General features: G+C 54.6%; 1 protein-coding gene across 6 annotated transcripts in view; it reads right to left on the bottom strand.

The window, feature by feature from the left end:
* The window catches only part of DAAM2 (dishevelled associated activator of morphogenesis 2), a 115,394-nt gene that overhangs the window by 36,990 nt on the left and 61,182 nt on the right, over nt 1-17,222 (bottom strand). For all 6 annotated transcript variants that reach the window (XM_062186058.1, XM_062186059.1, XM_062186057.1 and 3 more), the window contains exons 2-4: nt 8,310-8,543; nt 3,719-3,808; nt 248-322 (exon numbers count right to left, since the gene is read on the bottom strand). In XM_062186058.1, coding sequence (XP_062042042.1) covers nt 248-322; nt 3,719-3,808; nt 8,310-8,477 — 333 coding nt within the window. In that variant the 5' untranslated portion in view covers nt 8,478-8,543. The remainder of the gene's footprint in view (nt 1-247; nt 323-3,718; nt 3,809-8,309; nt 8,544-17,222) is intronic.

Raw genomic sequence — 17,222 nt, 5'->3', positions numbered from 1 at the left:
TGAGAAGACCCAGGTTCTGGTCCTGGACCTCACCCTCCTCATCTGTGAAATGGGGACAACTGGCCCAGCTTGTTGCCCGAGCCTGTGTGACGTCCACACGGCCTGTGATGGTTTAAAGGGCTGCGGGGAGGGGAGGGTTATAACAGGACTGGGGGGTAACTGGAAGGTTGCTGAGCCCCAGCGAGTAGGGCATGAGGGGCAAGGTTGCCAAGGGAAGAGCAGCTTGGGAGAGGAGCAGACAGCTCACCGCAGCCATGGAGTTGATTCGGTCAATGTAGTAGTCCGGCCAGCTGGTTGCCAGCTTGTTGGGGTCCTCCTGCTCCTAGAATGAAGAGGACAGTGTGGCCCAGCTGGCAAGGCAGGCCCACGGCTGGGGGTCCTGAGCTTTGTTCCATATCGGAACAGGGATTCGGGCCCAGCCCTGCCCACACAAGGGAACTTGGAGGAAGCTGCAGAATCCCCCACGCTCCCATTACTTCCTGCATAAAATGCAGATAATGAACCCTGAGCCTCATGCTTAGAAAATGGCATGAGTCCAGAACCATGCAGGTGGACATGCTCGCGATAAATGATGCGAATGGCTCTTTAAGAACCATTTTCTCCCATCATATCGGTTCTGCCCGTATTTGAAGAAAGCATAACGCTATGACTGTTGGAGCCAAGACTGATGCATGCTTAGACCTTGTACCTCTCATTTTTCTGACCATATTCTTGTGTTTGACAAAGGGATTGCTTGGCTTGTGATGGTTTGGTAACTTAAACACCCCGTCTTTCAGAGGGTCTGAGCAGACAGAATGCATTTGGTACTATGCCTGGCCCATAGCACGTGCTCAACAAATAGTGACTTTACAAAGACAGGAACTCCCAGGGCCCTGGAATTTAGAAAGACACAGGAGCCCCTGGTAGGTCTGATTTAACTCCCTCCCAACTCTGCTGAGTGAGGGTGTGTGCGTGCAGCTGGAGACAGAGCCTCTTTCCCCAAGACAGTCTCAGTTCTTCCCCAGACACCTGTAGAGGTGATGGGCATGGGAACAATACTAAAAGGAAATCAATACTAAGGGTGCTTGAACATCAGCCTCTCTGGCCACGTGGCTCTGCCCCAGGACAGGGCATGCATCCCGCTCACCCCTGTCCCACGCCCTGGTCCCTCTGGATGCTCCTCTGGCTTCCAAGTCAGTGTGAAAACTTGTGCCCCCCTGCCCCTCTGCCTGCCGGCCCCGCATCCCTCAGCTCTGCCTGCTCCAGCATCACCATTTTTCATAAAATCCCGATTTGGGACGAGTGGGAAAGCCGCCTTGTGACTTCACACCGGCTACGTGTCGCAGTCCACGACTGAGAGCCAAGTGCTCTGCCCTGGAGGAGTCACCCCATGAAAACCAGCAGCTTCAGCAGACACACACTGCCCTGCGCCCGAGCCACAGGCGTTTAGTGAGCACCTACTGAGCACCACTCACTGGACTCGGCTCTGAAAGTACCAGGGAAAACGTGATGGCTTCTGCCTTCCACACAGCAGGCCAGCGCCAAAGCGGTGGAACTGTCCATGGTGGAGCTGCTGGAGGAGGCCGGCCCCTAATGCAGCAGTGTGAAGGGGGTGGGGCCCTAGGGGATTGGGCTGGGGTTGGCTGAGACAGGTGAAGGGGAGGGGCGTTAGAGAGGAAAGCAGAGGGCTGTCAATGTGTGTGGTTTGGAAGATGGTGAGAGATGCCCATATATTTTAATACATTTTGTATTGATCAACGTATGGAAACTCCATAGTAAACCAATACGGTGTGTAGAAAATCACGAGATGTGTTTAACGACTCCTAAAATATATTTTCCTCTTTCCCTCCTTTCTTCTTTCCTCCTTCTTTGACTTAAGCTTTTGTTTGTTTTTTGTTTTTGTTTTTTGACAGGCATAGTGGACAGTGAGAGAGAGAGAGAGAGAGAGAGAGAGAGAGAAAGGTCTTCCTTTGCTGTTGGTTCTGTGCACTGCAGCTGGTGCATTGCGCTGATCCGATGGCAGGAGCCAGGTGCTTCTCCTGGTCTCCCATGGGGTGCAGGGCCCAAGGACTTGGGCCATCCTCCACTGCACTCCCGGGCCACAGCAGAGAGCTGGCCTGGAAGAGGGGCAACCAGGACAGAATCCAGAGCCCCGACCGGGACTAGAACCCAGTGTGCCGGTGCCGCAAGGCGGAGGATTAGCCTAGTGAGCCGTGGCACCGGCCTGACTTAAGCTTTTATAAGGCTTGCTTTTCTCACAGTGAGATTCACAGAGCATGGTATTCTGTAAGTGCTTAATAAGTGTGCATCGAGTATACAACAGTGGCCTGCAGTGTGTGTGGCCCAGGCATCCACAGGTTCTGAGACCCTGGCACTTTTTTTTTTTTTTTGACAGGCAGAGTTAGACAGTGAGAGAGAGTGAGACAGAGAAAGGTCTTCCTTCCGTTGGTTCACCCCTAAATGGCCACTATGGCTGGTGTGCTGCGCTGATCCGAAGCCAGGAGCTTCCTCCTGGTCTCCCATGCGGGTGCATGGGCCCAAGCATTTGGGCCATCCTCCACTGCCTTCCTGGGCCACAGTAGAGAGCTGGCCTGGAAGAGGAGCAACTGGGACTAGAACCTGAGGTGCTGGAGCCGCAGGCGGAGGATTAACCAAGTGAGCCACAGCGCCGGCCCCGATCCCGGCACTTTGCCCCCAGCCATCCTGAGGGCTAGCAGCCCTGTGGGCCCCTGGCCATAACTGCCCGGGGGCCTGGCCGAGTCCACAGCCTCCCTGCGCCTTCCTTGCCTCATCCATGGATCAAAGGACTCTACTGAGTTCTTTCTTGGGTTCCTTCCTCTCTGAACAGCAGGAGGCTTCGAGTCCTCCAGTTTGATAAGGTCCATGTGGCTCAGAGCAGAGCCAGCAGTGGGAGAAGAGCTGTGATGGGGCCTGGGGATGGGGGAGCAGGCACCATGCAGACCCCTCCCAGAAGCACACAGGAGTGACAGGGCCTTCCGGGCCTTCATCCCTCCCCCCCCCCCCCAGATACCCACACTACAAAGAGGAAGGAACAAGCCGCAACCCAAGCCTAGAATTGTGAGTGAAGAGGAGGGGTGGGCCATGCAGAGCATAAAAATAGCCAGAAAAGCCCAGAGTGGGCAAGAGAGAGATGCAGGGAGAAAGCGACGAACAAGATGGTGCTGAGGGATGGGCAGCTCCGGGGAACGAGAAGAGAGGGGCTCCCATCCACGTAAGCCCTGGCTGCAGCCCTGGGCACTGCCTTCTAGGGAGAGCCCCGATCAGAAGATGAACAGCAGCTCCTGATGAACAGGTGCAAGCGAGGAACCCATGGGGCGAATGGGGCTGATGTGTGACCTTTAGCCCCGGCAGGGGCGGAGGCCGAAGACCCAGAGGAGGACTCCCCAGGCTCACCCCTGCAAATTGCGTCCCGAGAGCCAAGCCCTCCCCGGGAAGGCCTTGAGGTGCACCTCCTAACCCAAAGCTGGCACAAAAAAGGCGTCTACACTAAGCATCTTGGCACCGGACTCCACCCCATTCCTGGGTGCCAGCAGGTGCCTGCCTAATGGAACTGTGAAAAGGAGTCCTTTTCCCTGGGGTATAAGCTCTAATGCGTCAGCCTCTGCTGTTCTGGTGGCTCCTACAACAGTGCTGGCTCCTACGACACAGCTGGTGAATGATTGCACAGCGAGGTAGCGAGAGCTGCCCTGAGACGCAGCAGGAGGGGGCAGGACGGCACCTTCTTCTTGCTGCAGTAGATCTGCCATTTCTTCTCAGGGGGCAGTGCAAACACAGCTTCCCGGTTCTTGTCCGTGAGATCCAATTCATCCTGCAAAGAGGAGAAAAGACACGTCTGGAGCCCAGGATGGCCGAGATTACACCACTCAGAGCCACAGGAGGCTACTGTTCCCTCAAACCCATCCCTCAGCCTACTGCTTCCCGCCCAGGCAACGCCCCAGAGAGGAGGGGGCTTCAAAAGGCTGCTAGAGAAAATGGAATGAAAAGTTTATTTTGGTGCAAATTGGATGGAGAGCCGTGCACAGTTTTTCCATAACACACATTTTCCATGAGCTTTTTTGAAGACCCTGCGTAGGATAGGGCCTTTCTGCCCTTGTCAGACCCCTGCATTGCTTTGCCAGTGATGCAGCCATGGATCTGGCTGTGTTAGATGGTCCCTATAAAACTCTCATCTCAAAGTTTCTTCTGCAGGTCAAAGGCAAGGCCAGGGCTCAACAAAGCAATGGTCCATAGGCCAGGGAACACTGCGGCACTGGGAACTGAGGCTGCTTCATTCAGCTATTATACTCTTTTTGTAAAAGCAAAATCAAAACTCCTATTAGGACTGCAAAGCATACTGTTAACCTTTGTGTTTCCAGACACAATAAGCGGTGAAATCTTGGCACTTACACTCTTTCCCTTTGCTTGTATTCAATGGAGAGCATTTAAGACTTTACTCCACGTAGATCAGAACAGGGCAGTACAAATATAATGTGAGGGGCCGGCACTGCGGCATAGCACGTAAAGCTGCCGCCTGCAGTGCCAGCATCTCACATGGGCGCCGGTTCGAGTCCCGGCTGCTCCACTTTCGACCTAGCTCTCTGCTATGGCCTGGGGTAGCAGTAGAAGATGGACCAAGTGCTTGGGCCCTTGCACCCACATGGGAGACTGGGAAGAAGCTCCTAGCTCCTGGCTTTGGATCAGCCCAGCTCTGGCCATTGCAGCCAAATGGGGAGTGAACCAGCAAATGGAAGACCTCTCTCTCTCTTTCTCTCTGCCTCTCCTTCTTGGTGTAACTCAAATAAATAAATAAATCTTTTTTAAAAATATGATGCGAGCCACATACATATAAAACATGCCTAGTGGTGTGAAAGCAGAAATAGGTGAAGCTAATTTTAATACATTTTATTCAAATGAATAGATCTAAACTATGATCACTTCAATATGTAATCAATATAGAAATGATCAATGAGCTGTTTCCTTTCTCTGTTTCAAACCAAGTCTGATCTGTTTATGCTTCTAGCTTGTCTCGGTTCAGACCAGCCAGTAGCCCAGTGAGGCCAGTGGCTGCCATTTGGACAGCACATACAAGGACTATATGAATTAAACCCATCAGTTTACCATCCCTAGCAACCTAAAGACTCCCGGAGATTTAATTCCAAACAAGGCTGCTTCCCTGGAACTCTACATAGCCCAGAGAAACCTTGGTCAAAATTCCCAGAACCCAACGGCAAAAGGAAGACCTTTCTCTCTGTCTCTCTCTCTCTTACTGTCCACTCTGCCTGTCAAAAAAAAAAAAAAAATCCCAGAATCCTGTTTAAGGTTTCCTTTCTATTGTCAGAATCAGAAAAAAAAAATGAGTTTTGTGCACCTTACATCTCCCAGTTCAAAGTCTGCCTCTCCACAACCTCCGTGCCTTTGCTTCCACACTTGTTTCTCTGTGGACCGCCCTCCCCACCACTCGGGCCAAGGTCCTCGGGCCACGCTCAAGGTCAGCGTCCTCTAGCCAGTCTCCCATCAACCTTGCCAGCCAAGAGCAGTCTCTGCCTCGGTGAACCACACAGAACTCACATCCCCTCCTCTGTCTTTTCTGGACAGAGGTCTCCACTTCCACACAGGGCCCTGCGGATGCTGCTTCTTCCTTAGCTGTTCTCTCCTTGGTTTCTGCAGCAGCCACACTAGGGGCAGTCCCTCTTGATCCCCCTGGTTCCATCATGGGCTCCCGTGCTGCTACCCTGAAACACTGAGGGCTCTCCAGGCATCACCGCGCATCCTCCTTCCTCTGTACCTCACCCTAGGTGGAGCCTCAGCCATTTCTGGGAACCCAGTTATGATCCCAGACACTCTCCAGTTTGTACCCGCCCGTTCCCTGAGCTCCAGGCCTCGGGGCCCAGCTGCCTCCCGCACCGCCCTGGCTGGCTCTCCTCCAGGCCCCTGAGGCTCATCTTTGCTGTTCCTGTGTGCCAGGTAGTGGGCAATGTGCCTAGGGTTATTCACTTATTTAAAGTTAACAACCGCCACTTTGCAGATGAGGGAAGCAGCACGTGGAGAGGATACGCAAAGTGACTGCATGATGCCAGCCATCTCTACTCTGTCCCATCCTGCACAGACCTCAAAATCTACCCATCTCTTGGGGCTGGCACCATGGCTCACTTGGTTAATCCTCCACCTGCGGCACTGGCATCCCATATGGGCGCCGGTTGCTCCTCTTCCAGTCCAGCTCTCTGCTGTGGCCTGGGAGGGCAGTGAAGGATGGCCCAAGTGCTTAGGCCCCTGCACCTTCATGGGAGACCAGGAGGAAGCACCTGGCTCCTAGCTTCGGATCAGTGCAGCGCGCCGGCTGTAGTGGCCATTTGGGGGATGAATCAACGGAAGGAAGACCTTTCTCTCTCTAACTCTGCCTAACAAAAAAAAAAAAAAAATCTACCCTTCTCCTCGTGCCATGAACCTGAGTGTTCCTCAGTTTCTACCCCTTCATCTATGCTCCCAATCCGTGCCCTTTGCTCCTAACCAGCTCTTGGATCTGCGCACTCCGCTCCATCCCCACTGCTCATACTTTAGTCCAAGCCCCTGCTCTCCCCGCCTCGCATTCCTTCGCTCTCCTCCTGCAGATGAACCTAGACCATTTCTTCCATAGAGCGTCCGAGCACAGACCTTTGGAAGAGCAGATTGTGTCACTGCAGCACCTGGTGGAAATCTTCAGAGGTGTCCCACTGCCTCTGGGATCGAACCCCAAGTCCTTAGTCATTCTGGTCTTCATTGTGTTCCCCCAAAGGACACAGCTTTTTTCTCACTCATGACCACCACCTGTGCTGTTCCTTCCATGGGGAACTCTCCTCTCGCAGGGTCCTGCACCCCCACTCACTCAGCTGACCTCACTCTGCTTCTGGACCTCAGTGGAAACGTTTCTGCCCACGTCCTATCTAATGCTCACCACACTGCCATTGCCCTGCGAGATCAGTCTTCCCCATTAGACCCCACGTTCTGGGGGCAGGGGCCTGCCCAAGGGTCATCGAGGTCCCCCACAGGGCCAGCACACAGCAGGCTCTCCAAGAAAGAGCTTTGATCTGTTTGACCGACACCTGACACTACCCTTGGCAGACAAGATTTATTTATCTGACATGCTCACTTTCGCGAAAGAGCCCTGCAAGAATCCTGTTCACTAAAGATGTTCGGTAAACATTTGTTGAATAAGTGAGTTGAACAAAGAACCACTGCTTATCACGTCCTTCTTCCAAATCCCAGTGCACTCAAGGAAACAGCCCCAGCTAACACCAGCCAGGCGCCACGTGCTATTCTGCAGGCACAGCCACTGCTCCCCAGCCCCACCCTGGGGAAAGGTGTAAGCCTGGAAACGGTGAGCTTTCCTCAAGCGGTGTGACGAGGAAGCTGGACGGCTTCTTCACACCACCTGTGGTCTCATCTTGCCATGGGCTTGTCATCTGCAGGGGCAGCATCACCTTAACCGGAAGCTAATGGCAAAACCATGTCCCAAACCTCACGGCGCCATTTCTCCACTGCTGTGACAATGGGTCCCGCCACAGGGGTGAGTGACTGAGAGCGGACGGCTGATGAGCGCGAGCTGCAGCTCCACGCCAGGGTTCAGTGCAGCATCCCCGAGCTGGGACTTCCCTCGGTGTGCAGTCCTTGTCTCACCACCAGACCTCCAAGGAGAGAACTCACGCTTCCTTCCTGTTGTCTCCAGGGGGTCAGGGTATCAGGTTTCACACCCAGGGACTTCTTACCAAGCAGGCGGATGCACTGGCCCAATGGACGTCACCAGGAAGCAGGACGGACGGGCTGGTGCTAACATGCATGGCAGACCTCAGGCTACCCCTGGCTAAGCGTGGGGTCCAATCATCCCAGACCTGACTCAGATCCCAAGAACGCGGTGGGCATTTCTACTTCCGTATTTCCAGCCAGCTGTCCACCATTGCAGGTGCCATGGCTGCTTGTGGACTTCCACTCGGCCCTTCTTCCCCTCTCTGAGATGAGAGGATCCCAGGAAAACCCCAGAGGACAGAGAGAGATGGCCCCTAAGTGTTCCGACGCTCTTGAGGCTCCTCAACATCTTATTTCACAAAAGCCCAGAACCACCTCTTTCTAATGGCAATCTAACCACTGCACCACACGGCCTCGAATCCAATGGAAGTAGGAGTCCATTCTCCTGGGAACACATCTCCCAGTGAGACACCTGTTTCCCCCACAGAGCGAAAGTGTCCTGGAGACCCCACCTCAGGCCCAAGAGGAGTCCTGAAAGCAGGAGACCCCAGCACATGGGCTCCCGTCCGCTGTCCGTTCACCCTCCCCCTTCCCTGCCCCCTCGCACTGACCACCAGCTCTGCGAAGCGGACGTTAAGCTCCTCGGGGTTCGGGATGGGGCCGGAGAACTCCAGGTACTGCAGAGGGTGGTTGTCCCGGATGTTGATCTCGGGGAGGTCGCTGCCCCCGAAGCAGCACAGGAAACCCAGGCCATGGCGGCTCCTCTTGCGGGGTGCCATGGTCACCGCAGGCCAGCGGGGAGGGCGGGGGGTCAGCAGGCAGACGCCCTAGGTCCTCATGGTGATCTGGGCAGGAGAACAGAGCACAGGGTGTTAGGCACAGCGTCAGACAGGCGGGGACAGAGGTCACTCTGCCTTCTAGTCTCTTTGCTCCACAGAGTAGCAGGGGCCTCAACCCAGTACACAAAGCCCCCTCCTGTTTCCCACGGCTTCTCTCTGTTCCCCCAGCTCCTTCCACCTGGATGCACTGACACGCCCTCCGGGTGCTTCCCGCAATGCATACTGTCACATTCCTCCTCTCTGTCCCCAGAGAAGACAGGGGGACTGAGGACTGAGGACACAGAGTGTGCCTCCCAGGCAGCCAGAGCACGCGCTCCTCTTAGGTTCTCCAGGACTGCAGCTGGGCATCTGTGCTCTGCGCTCTGGCTGACCAGGCTCCAGCAGGGCTCTCTCTCTTGGTTCATTTCAGGGTCTGGGGATGGCAGAGCCAAGGGCAGCAGCCAGTCGTGGGGTGAGGAAGGAAGTAGGCTGATGGGGAGACAGCGAGTGGATCCTATGGCAGAGCTCCTGGGGCAGGCACTCAGTGGGTAGGGAATGGAAAGCCTTGGGGTCCCGCGTGGTTTTCTGCAAAGTGTGCTGCACCCAGGCACGTATGGGTGGATGCCAAATATCCACAAGGCGACGGCTCAGCCACCCAGCAAAAGGAGGCCATCTGCCTTCCCAGAGGGCACTGTGGGAGCAGTGAGAGTGAACCCTGGGAAAGGAAATGGGCTGACACTGGAATTATGTCCAACATCTCAAAGGAAATCTGCTTAGATCTGCACTTTATTCCAAGGACGGAGGGCGTGGCTCTGGCCAGAGACAAACGGACAGATACCCAGCAGTTGCTGGTGCTCAGGACAGAAAGGGTCAAGTCTCCAGCTTGCCACTGGTAAAGCCTTGCTCGGCGATGACCAGGCCTGAGGAGGAACCCTGACCACCGGTCACGGAGGTCCACACGGTCTCCAGATCAAGCAAGCCCGACACGCAGCACACAGGCCTCCCGAGGGTGGGAGCCACCCGTGAACACAGGGTCCTGGACATGCTTTCAGATAACTGGGTACACTCAGCAGAGACCCTGACTCCCACACCACTCTGTCCAGTCACCCCATCCCATACTTAGAGACCCTCATCCTTTGAATACTGGACTCTTTCAATATCCTTGTTGAATATCGTTGACTTGGGGATCAAGCTATTTTTGAGACTTGATTGCTAGCTGTTTCTCAGAGATTCGGACCATGAACAGCGTGGAAGGCTTCCACGGTCATCACCAGCATCCTCACTGGAGGGGTCGACCCTGACAAGGACACTGCGACCCTGTCGTGCATGCTGGAGACTTATCCTTCATCACTCTCGGGGCAGTCCATCAACCAGCTCAAAATCCATGTGACTATGCTGTCATCCAGCCCCATTTTCTATTGTTTAATATATATAAAGCTGTTGTGGAGAAGCAAAGAGAGAGGCAGAGACAGAAAGTAAGAGCACCTATACGTGGTTCACGCCCCAAATACTCAAAACAGTCAGGGCTGGACCAGGCCAAAGCCAGGAGCAGGAGCTCCACCCAGATCTCTCACATGGGGCCAGGGGCCCACTACGTGAGCCATCATTTGCCCACCAGGTGTCCACTAGCAGGACGCTGGAGTCAGGAGCTGGAGCTAGGAATGAAACCCAGGTGACTCCAACATGGGACACGCGTGTCCTAATTGTCTGGTTAAACGCCAGCTCCCCAGCCTCCTTTTCTGTACAGATAACAAGAGAGGTTTTTCCTAGATCCCCATGGAACTCCAGCCTTGCTACATCGAAGGCATTCTTTTGAATCTGCTCTAGAATCTTATCAAAAAAAAAAAAAAAAAAAAAAAAAAAAAAACAAGACAAACATAGTGTAACTTGTTCCTAGTGAAAAAGTAACTTCTAGAGGACACTGTCTGTTTCCCAGCTTCCAATAACACAGCTAGCAACTCCCTGCACTCTGATTTGGACCCTTCTAGAATCACGATCAATTTTAATCTTCATTATAGAGCATTTCACTGACTGTTGTTTCTTTATAAACTTTATGACAGGCTTTCATTTAAAGATTTATTTATTTGAAAGGCAAAGAGAGAGACAGAGAGGAAAGAGAGGTCTTTCATCCACTGGTTCACTCCACAAATGGCCACAACGAGGGGAGCTGCGTCAATCTGAAGCCAGGAGCCAGAAACTCCATCTGGGTCTCCCACATGGTTGCAGAGGTCCAAGCACTTGGGCCATCTTCTACTGCTTTCCCAGGTGACCCAGCAGGGAGTTGGGTCAGAAGTGGAGCAGCCAGGGCTTGAACTGGTCCTTGGATGTGGGATGCCAGTACCACGGAAGGCAGCTGAACCCACTGCACCACGATGCCAACCCCTGTAACAGGCTTTTTAATTGGTCCAGGAGAGCCTCCATGATCAGAGGTTACCTTGTACTCTTGGGGCAGTCAAGAAGTAGACAGAGACCCTCCCAACAGGAGCCTCCACCCCCAGAGAAGGGCCTCGTGCGCCTGGGGAGGGCTGCCTGTTTGGCAGCCCCTGGGCCTGGTTGTATTCCAAGGACAGAGGGAGGACAGCTCCCTCTCAAGTCTTCTCCTGCCTCCCTCATCAGAACATCCAAGGCTGAAACCACAGGCTCTCAGCTGGGAAGAGCCCCAGAAGTCAGGTGGTCTCATGGCATAGAGCAGAGAAATGGGGTTTACAGAGGAAGTGTCTTAAGTGGGGGCACAGGGCTAGGGACAGAGCTGGGATGAAAACTCAGGGCTCCAGCTTCCAGGCTGGGGTCTGGGCCCTGCCCAGGCCAGTGGGCTCTGTTCCCACCCTGTCCCTGGGCCCCTAGTAACCTCCCTCTGTTGGAGAAGTCTTCTTTCTACTGCTTGCTTGAGAAATACCCCCTAGTCTCAAATGCCCCCTCTAGACCAGGGACCCTGCCAGAGACCCGAGAGGCTGTCCGCTCCTCCACCCTCAACGGGACCTGCGTCCGTCTCGCAGCCTGACTCCCCATCCCCACTGCTCCCGCACCTCCTCCACTCCAGCTTCCTGGTGGCAGGGGCAGAGGCCTTGAAGGCCGACCCACTAGAAGATCTGACGGCTGCCCCTGCCTCCCCAGCATGTCTCCTAACATCTCAGAGCCCCAGCTCCCTTGCCCGTGACACCACCCCAACCATAGCATCTGCACTCCAGGTTCTAGAAGAGTAAATGAAGCCAAATGAGCAAACCACCTGGGACCCCACGCTCACCAGCTGAAGAGCAGCGTGGCAAGTGACAGTTACCCAGCCCAGAGCCTGCAGCCATCAATGCTTCTCCAGGCACACAAGGGGTTGCTGAGGCCTGGCCCTGTGGGAATCGGCCCAGTCAGACTTGTGAAGTCACGAAGGAGCTGGCACTGTGGTGTAGTGGGTAAAGCCGCCGCCTGCAGTACTGGCATCCCATATGAGCGCCAGTTCAAGTGCCGGCTGCTCCACTTCTGATCCAGCTCTTTGCTGTGGCCTGGGAAAGCAGTAGAAGATGGCCCAAGTGCCTGGGCCCCTGCACCCGCATGGGAGACCTGGAAGAAGTTCCTGGCTCCTGGCTACGGATCAGTGCAGTTCCAGCAATTGCAGCCAATTGAGAAGTGAACCAGCAGATGGAAGACCTCTTTCTCTCCCTCTCTGTAACTCTGCCTTTCTTTTCTTTCCTTTTTAAGTTTTTTTTTTTTTTTAATTTCATTTGAAAGGCAGAGTTACAAAGAGGCAGAGGCAAAGAGGTCTTCCATCCACTGGTTTACTCTCCAGATGGCCACAACGGCTGGAGCTGTGCCAATCCAAAGCCAGGGGCTTTTTCTGGGTCTCCCATGTGGGCGCAGGGGCCCAAGGACTTGGACCATCTTCCACTGCTTTCCCAGGCCACAGCAGAGAGCTGGTTCAGAAGTAGAGCAGCCAGGTCGCGAACTGGCACCCATATGGGATGCTGGCTCTGCAGGTGGTGGCTTTACCCGCTACACTGCAGTGCTGACCCCAACTCTGCACCCGCATGGGAGACCAAGAGGAGGCACCTGGCTCCTGGCTTCGGATTGGCACAGCTCCAGCTGTGGTGGCCATTGAGGGGGGTGTATCAATGGAAGACCTTTCTCTCTCTGTCTCTCTCACTGTCTATAACTCTACCTGTCAAATAAATAAATAAGAAGAAAACAAAAAATCCTCTGTGCTGATCTGAGCAGGCAGTGGAAAGGAGAGTGGGCCAGAGCGGTTCGTTTCTGCAGTCCCTTAGAGACAAGAGCCATAGAGGAGTCACCTTCGGAGGAGCGTGGGAGGAAACAGGAAGCAGAGACACAAGGAAACTCTGTGTACTTGAACTTGAGCCAGCGGATCCCACCTGCCCCCACAGTCAGCCACTTTTTTCCCCGTGCCAAAACACAGAACCCCTGGCCTTCGACAGCAACCATCAGCTGTTAGTCGGCACCTCCTGCGAGTAAGGGAGCTATGAGGCCCCTGCCAAGGGGTCTCCCCTGGCCCGTGGCCCCCGCCAGACTTTGCTCCCAGTCTGCCTGGAGAAAGCATGTGGACTGGGCTCCAGAGCCCATGTCCCCAACCCCTGTCACCAGCCAGCTGTGGCCTCGGCTTCCTCTCTGTACAATGGTCAGGCTCCACCGAAGACCTCCAAGGACCCAAGCAGCCCTGACCATCCACACTGTCCAGTTCATTGCTCTTCCCAAAGCTTTCCCCAGGGGCTCTCTGCCGCCAGAGCCGTCTCCCCACATCCCACCCTGAGCCAGGAAGGACTTCCTGTTGCTTGCTCTCAGTCTTCCCACTAAGCCTGTCAACAAGAAAATCTTAACCCTTACCCCAAAGCCCGAGGCTGGCCACCGCGCACGCTGGCTCCCGCATCTTAGGTCCTCAACAGCGCCCTGCCAGCAGGCCTGATTTCTTACACTTCTATAAACACTGGACAGCAATAATACTGCAGGCTTTGCTATCTGCCAGATACTAGCCATATCTACATTGTATCTTCACAACAGCTCTCCAAGATAAATGGCTCATCCTAATGTTATTTTTTAAAAAAACAACAGTGCTGGCATTGCAGCTCTATGGGTGAAGCTGCCACTTACAATGCTGGCATCCCACACTGGAGCACCGGTTCAAGTCCCGGCTGCTCTGCTTTGGATTTGGCTCCCTGCTAACATTCCTGGGAAAGAAGAGGAAGAGGGTGCAGAGGAAGATGACTTAGGCCCGGCCCAGCCCTGGCCACTGTGGGAGTGAACCAGTTGATGGAAGATCTGTCACAATGGCTTTCAAATAAGTACAAATAAATCTGGGGGAAAAAAATGCGCACACATACCGACAAACTACAAAACAGCTGTGGTTCAGAGCGTTCACATGCCTGGTTAGTGCCGTAGCTAGGATTCGAACCCAGGACTGTCAGACTCAAAGGCTGGCCTGCTAAGCCCCAAGGCCCATGTCCAAGGAGTGTTGTAAGCAAAGACCTGCTCAGAGCTTTCTCAAGCATTTCATGGATTCAGATTCCGCAACTCAACACCGCGTTTCCTGCCCAAGCATGTCCCAGCTCTGCAGTGTCAGGCCAGCTTCGCCATGGCCTTACGAGAGCTGATGATCATCACTGTTCCCCTTATCGATGGTGACGCCAGAGCTTCAGGAGCTGCTGCGTGGCCTGGGCAACCATACCCAGCTGCTCAGAGTCCCAGCTGGCAGAGGGGGGACTCACAGGTCAGTATTCAGACTCCAAGTGCAGTGCTCTGCTCACAGAACCGAAGTGGACTTGTGATCCCTCCCATCAGTTCCTGGGACCAATGCTACAGCTCTGACACAGATGGCCTTCTCCTCTCCCCTTCTCCACATCCGTGCATGGGGGTATCAGGGCAAGGGCGCGCTGCTGATGGTCTCTCCTTGGCTGCTTCCAACCTGCCTCCCAGGAGCCGGACGCTGTGCTGAGCGTTCCACACCATCGCATTTATTCTCCCAATCACCCCGCGCACCAGCATCCCTCCTTAGCGTTATTTAAGACTCCGCAGGGTCAGGGGACTTGCCCAAGGACCAAGCCCTGTGAGTGAAGGGGCTGGGTTAGAGGACAGTGTTATCTCAAACCAACAGGCTCCTCACCAGCTATGAGCTCACGGGCTGCACACAGGCATGTTGACGGGGACCCAGGAGTAAGCAAGGCAGAGCTCCCTTCCTTTCGAGGTCCCCTTCTAGTGGGCAGGCTAGGGGATTCAAGGCAGCAGCACACAGAGGGTTGGAGAGAGAGGTGTTTGGGAAACACCGAGAAGAGGGTGCTGTCTAGTCTTGGGGGGGGCGGCAGCAAAGGGGAAGTCAAGGCAGGCTTCCAGGAGACGGCAACGTTGAGTCAGCCCTAAGGAAAAGTCCAAGGGATGGGGAGTTGCCTTCCAAGCAAGGGGCACAGCGTAAGCAAAGGCACTAGGGGAGGAAACAGCATGGTGAGAGTCAGGCCCAGGCCCCGGCCAGTGGCTCTGTCCTCCTGTGGCTACGTGAATAGGCAGAGGGCAGTGACTGGGGACAAGACGGCCTGGGTTTGATGCATAGCTAAAGGCGCCCAGGGCGCCTGCTGCTTGGCCGCCTCTCCCAGCTGGGTCTGGGAATGGGCCCAGAGCTTCTGCATGGAGCAAAAGAATGCAGACAATTTCCTGCTCCCCAAGGGAGGCTGCCCCGTGGGCGCTGACCCTGTGTGCCACTGAGGGTCGCCCAGGAAATGGCCCAGGGCCAGCGTCCCCAATCTTCAGTCCAGCTGAGCCTCTGAAGACCATTTCCTCCCGCTGCCTTGCAGCAAACAAGCCTGGGGGCTCTCATAACCCCTCTCTACCTGCTTCCTCCCTGAAACTGCCCTATTAGCAACCTCCAGCTCTACCCCTCCCACTCCCCTGGGTTCCACTCAGCTGCCATCAGCTCGGACTACGGTGACTACAGCCAAGCTACGGAACCTCAGACTCCTCACCTGTAAAATGGGGGAATTAGAGGCTGGCGCTGTGGCGGAGCAGGTCAAGCCACCACCATCCCATACAGGCACCGGTTCGTGTCCCGGCTGCTCCACTTCCAACCCAGCTCCCTGCCAATGGCCTGGGAAAGCAGTGGAAGATGGTTCAAGTGTTTGGACCCCTGCCACCCATGTAGGAGACTCGGAAGAAGCTGCTGGCTCCTGGCTCCAGCCTGGCCCAGCTCTGGCCATTGCAGCCATCTGGGGAGTGAACCTGCAGATGGAAAATTTCTGTTTTTTCCTCTCCAACTCTTTTAAAACAGAGGAAATAATCATCTGCACACTTCCCAGTGTTGCCCTGAAGATGAAATCAGATAACATCTAAGAGCTCAGCGCTCTACAGAGAAGCCGCTGTGACGCTAACACCTGACGAACATGCCCAGGGACTGGCCGGATGTGCTTTAGAAAGCTTTCCCCGTGTGGACAAGATGCACATGTCATCATGGTGAGTGGCAAGCGGGACAGGGGCTGGGGCCGGCTCACACGACATCTTCCTGAACACTGCTCTGCCAGCTGCAGGCATGCCCGTGCCTTTAAGCATCCTCCGTGGCTATTTTTCTTTTTTCAATGAAGATCTCGTTTTTTTTTTTTCTTAGAACTGAGGATTTTTTTAAAGATTTAGTTTTTACTTTATTTGAAAGAATTACAGAGAAAAGAGAGAGGTAGAGAGAGAGGAACCAGGAGTTTCCTCCAGGTCTCCCAGATGGGTGCAGGGGCCCAAGGACTTGAGCCATCTTCTGCTGCTATCTCAGGCCATAGCAGAGAGCTGGGTGGGAAGTGGAGCAGCCAGGACCTGAACCGGTGTCCATATGAGATGCCGGTGATGCAGGCCGGGGGCTTTAACCCACTGTGCCACAGCATCAGTTCCCAGTAATTTTCTTGCAACGGCAAATCCTCTCACCCAGAGCCAGAGGTACTGCTGAGCCCTTTCAGAAAACGCCCATTGATCCCTGTATTTTAAGATGACTCCTAGGTAACTGACAACCTCCAGTTAGTTTTCATCTACCAAAACCTTTATCTCGGGGTTGCTGTTACGGCATAGTGGGCTAAGCCACCACTTGCAACCCTGGCATCCCCATCAGCTCCAATTGGAGTCAGCTGTACCACACCTGATCCAGCTCCCTGCTAATGCACCTGGGAAAGCAGCAGAGGATGACCCAAGTGCTTGGGCCCCTGCACCCAGAGGGGAAGATCCAGGTAGAGCTCCAGGCTCTTGGCTTCAGCCTGGCCCGGCCCAGCCCAGCCATGGCTGTCCTCTGGAGAGCGAACCAGCAGATGGAAGAGATCTCTTGTGCTCTGTCATTCTGCCATTCAAACCAACTATTTTAAAGAACTATCAGTTTCACACGTGTCATTTTTTTTTTATTTGACAGGTAGAGTTATAGACAGTGGGAGAGAGAGAGAGACAAAGAGAAAGGTCTTCCTTCTGTTGGTTCACTCCCCCAAATGGCTGCTACGGACGACGCTGTGCCGATCCGAAGCCAGGAGCCAGGCTCCTCCTCCTGGTCTCCCATGTGAGTGCAGGGGCTCAAGCACCTGGGCCATCCTCCACTGCCCTCCTGGGCCACAGCAGAGAGCTGGACTGGAAGAGGAGCAACCAGGACTAGAACCCAGCACCCATATGGGATGCCGGCACCACAGGCAGAGGATTAACCAAGTGAGCCACAGCGCTGGCCCCACACTCGTCATCGTAACACATCATACTGGCTCACCTCTT

This window comes from Lepus europaeus, chromosome 3 (genome assembly GCF_033115175.1).
Source record: "Lepus europaeus isolate LE1 chromosome 3, mLepTim1.pri, whole genome shotgun sequence".
Taxonomy (NCBI): Eukaryota; Metazoa; Chordata; class Mammalia; order Lagomorpha; family Leporidae; genus Lepus; species Lepus europaeus.
Note: the sequence above shows the minus strand (reverse complement) of the source record. Positions and strands in the feature narration are given on the sequence as shown.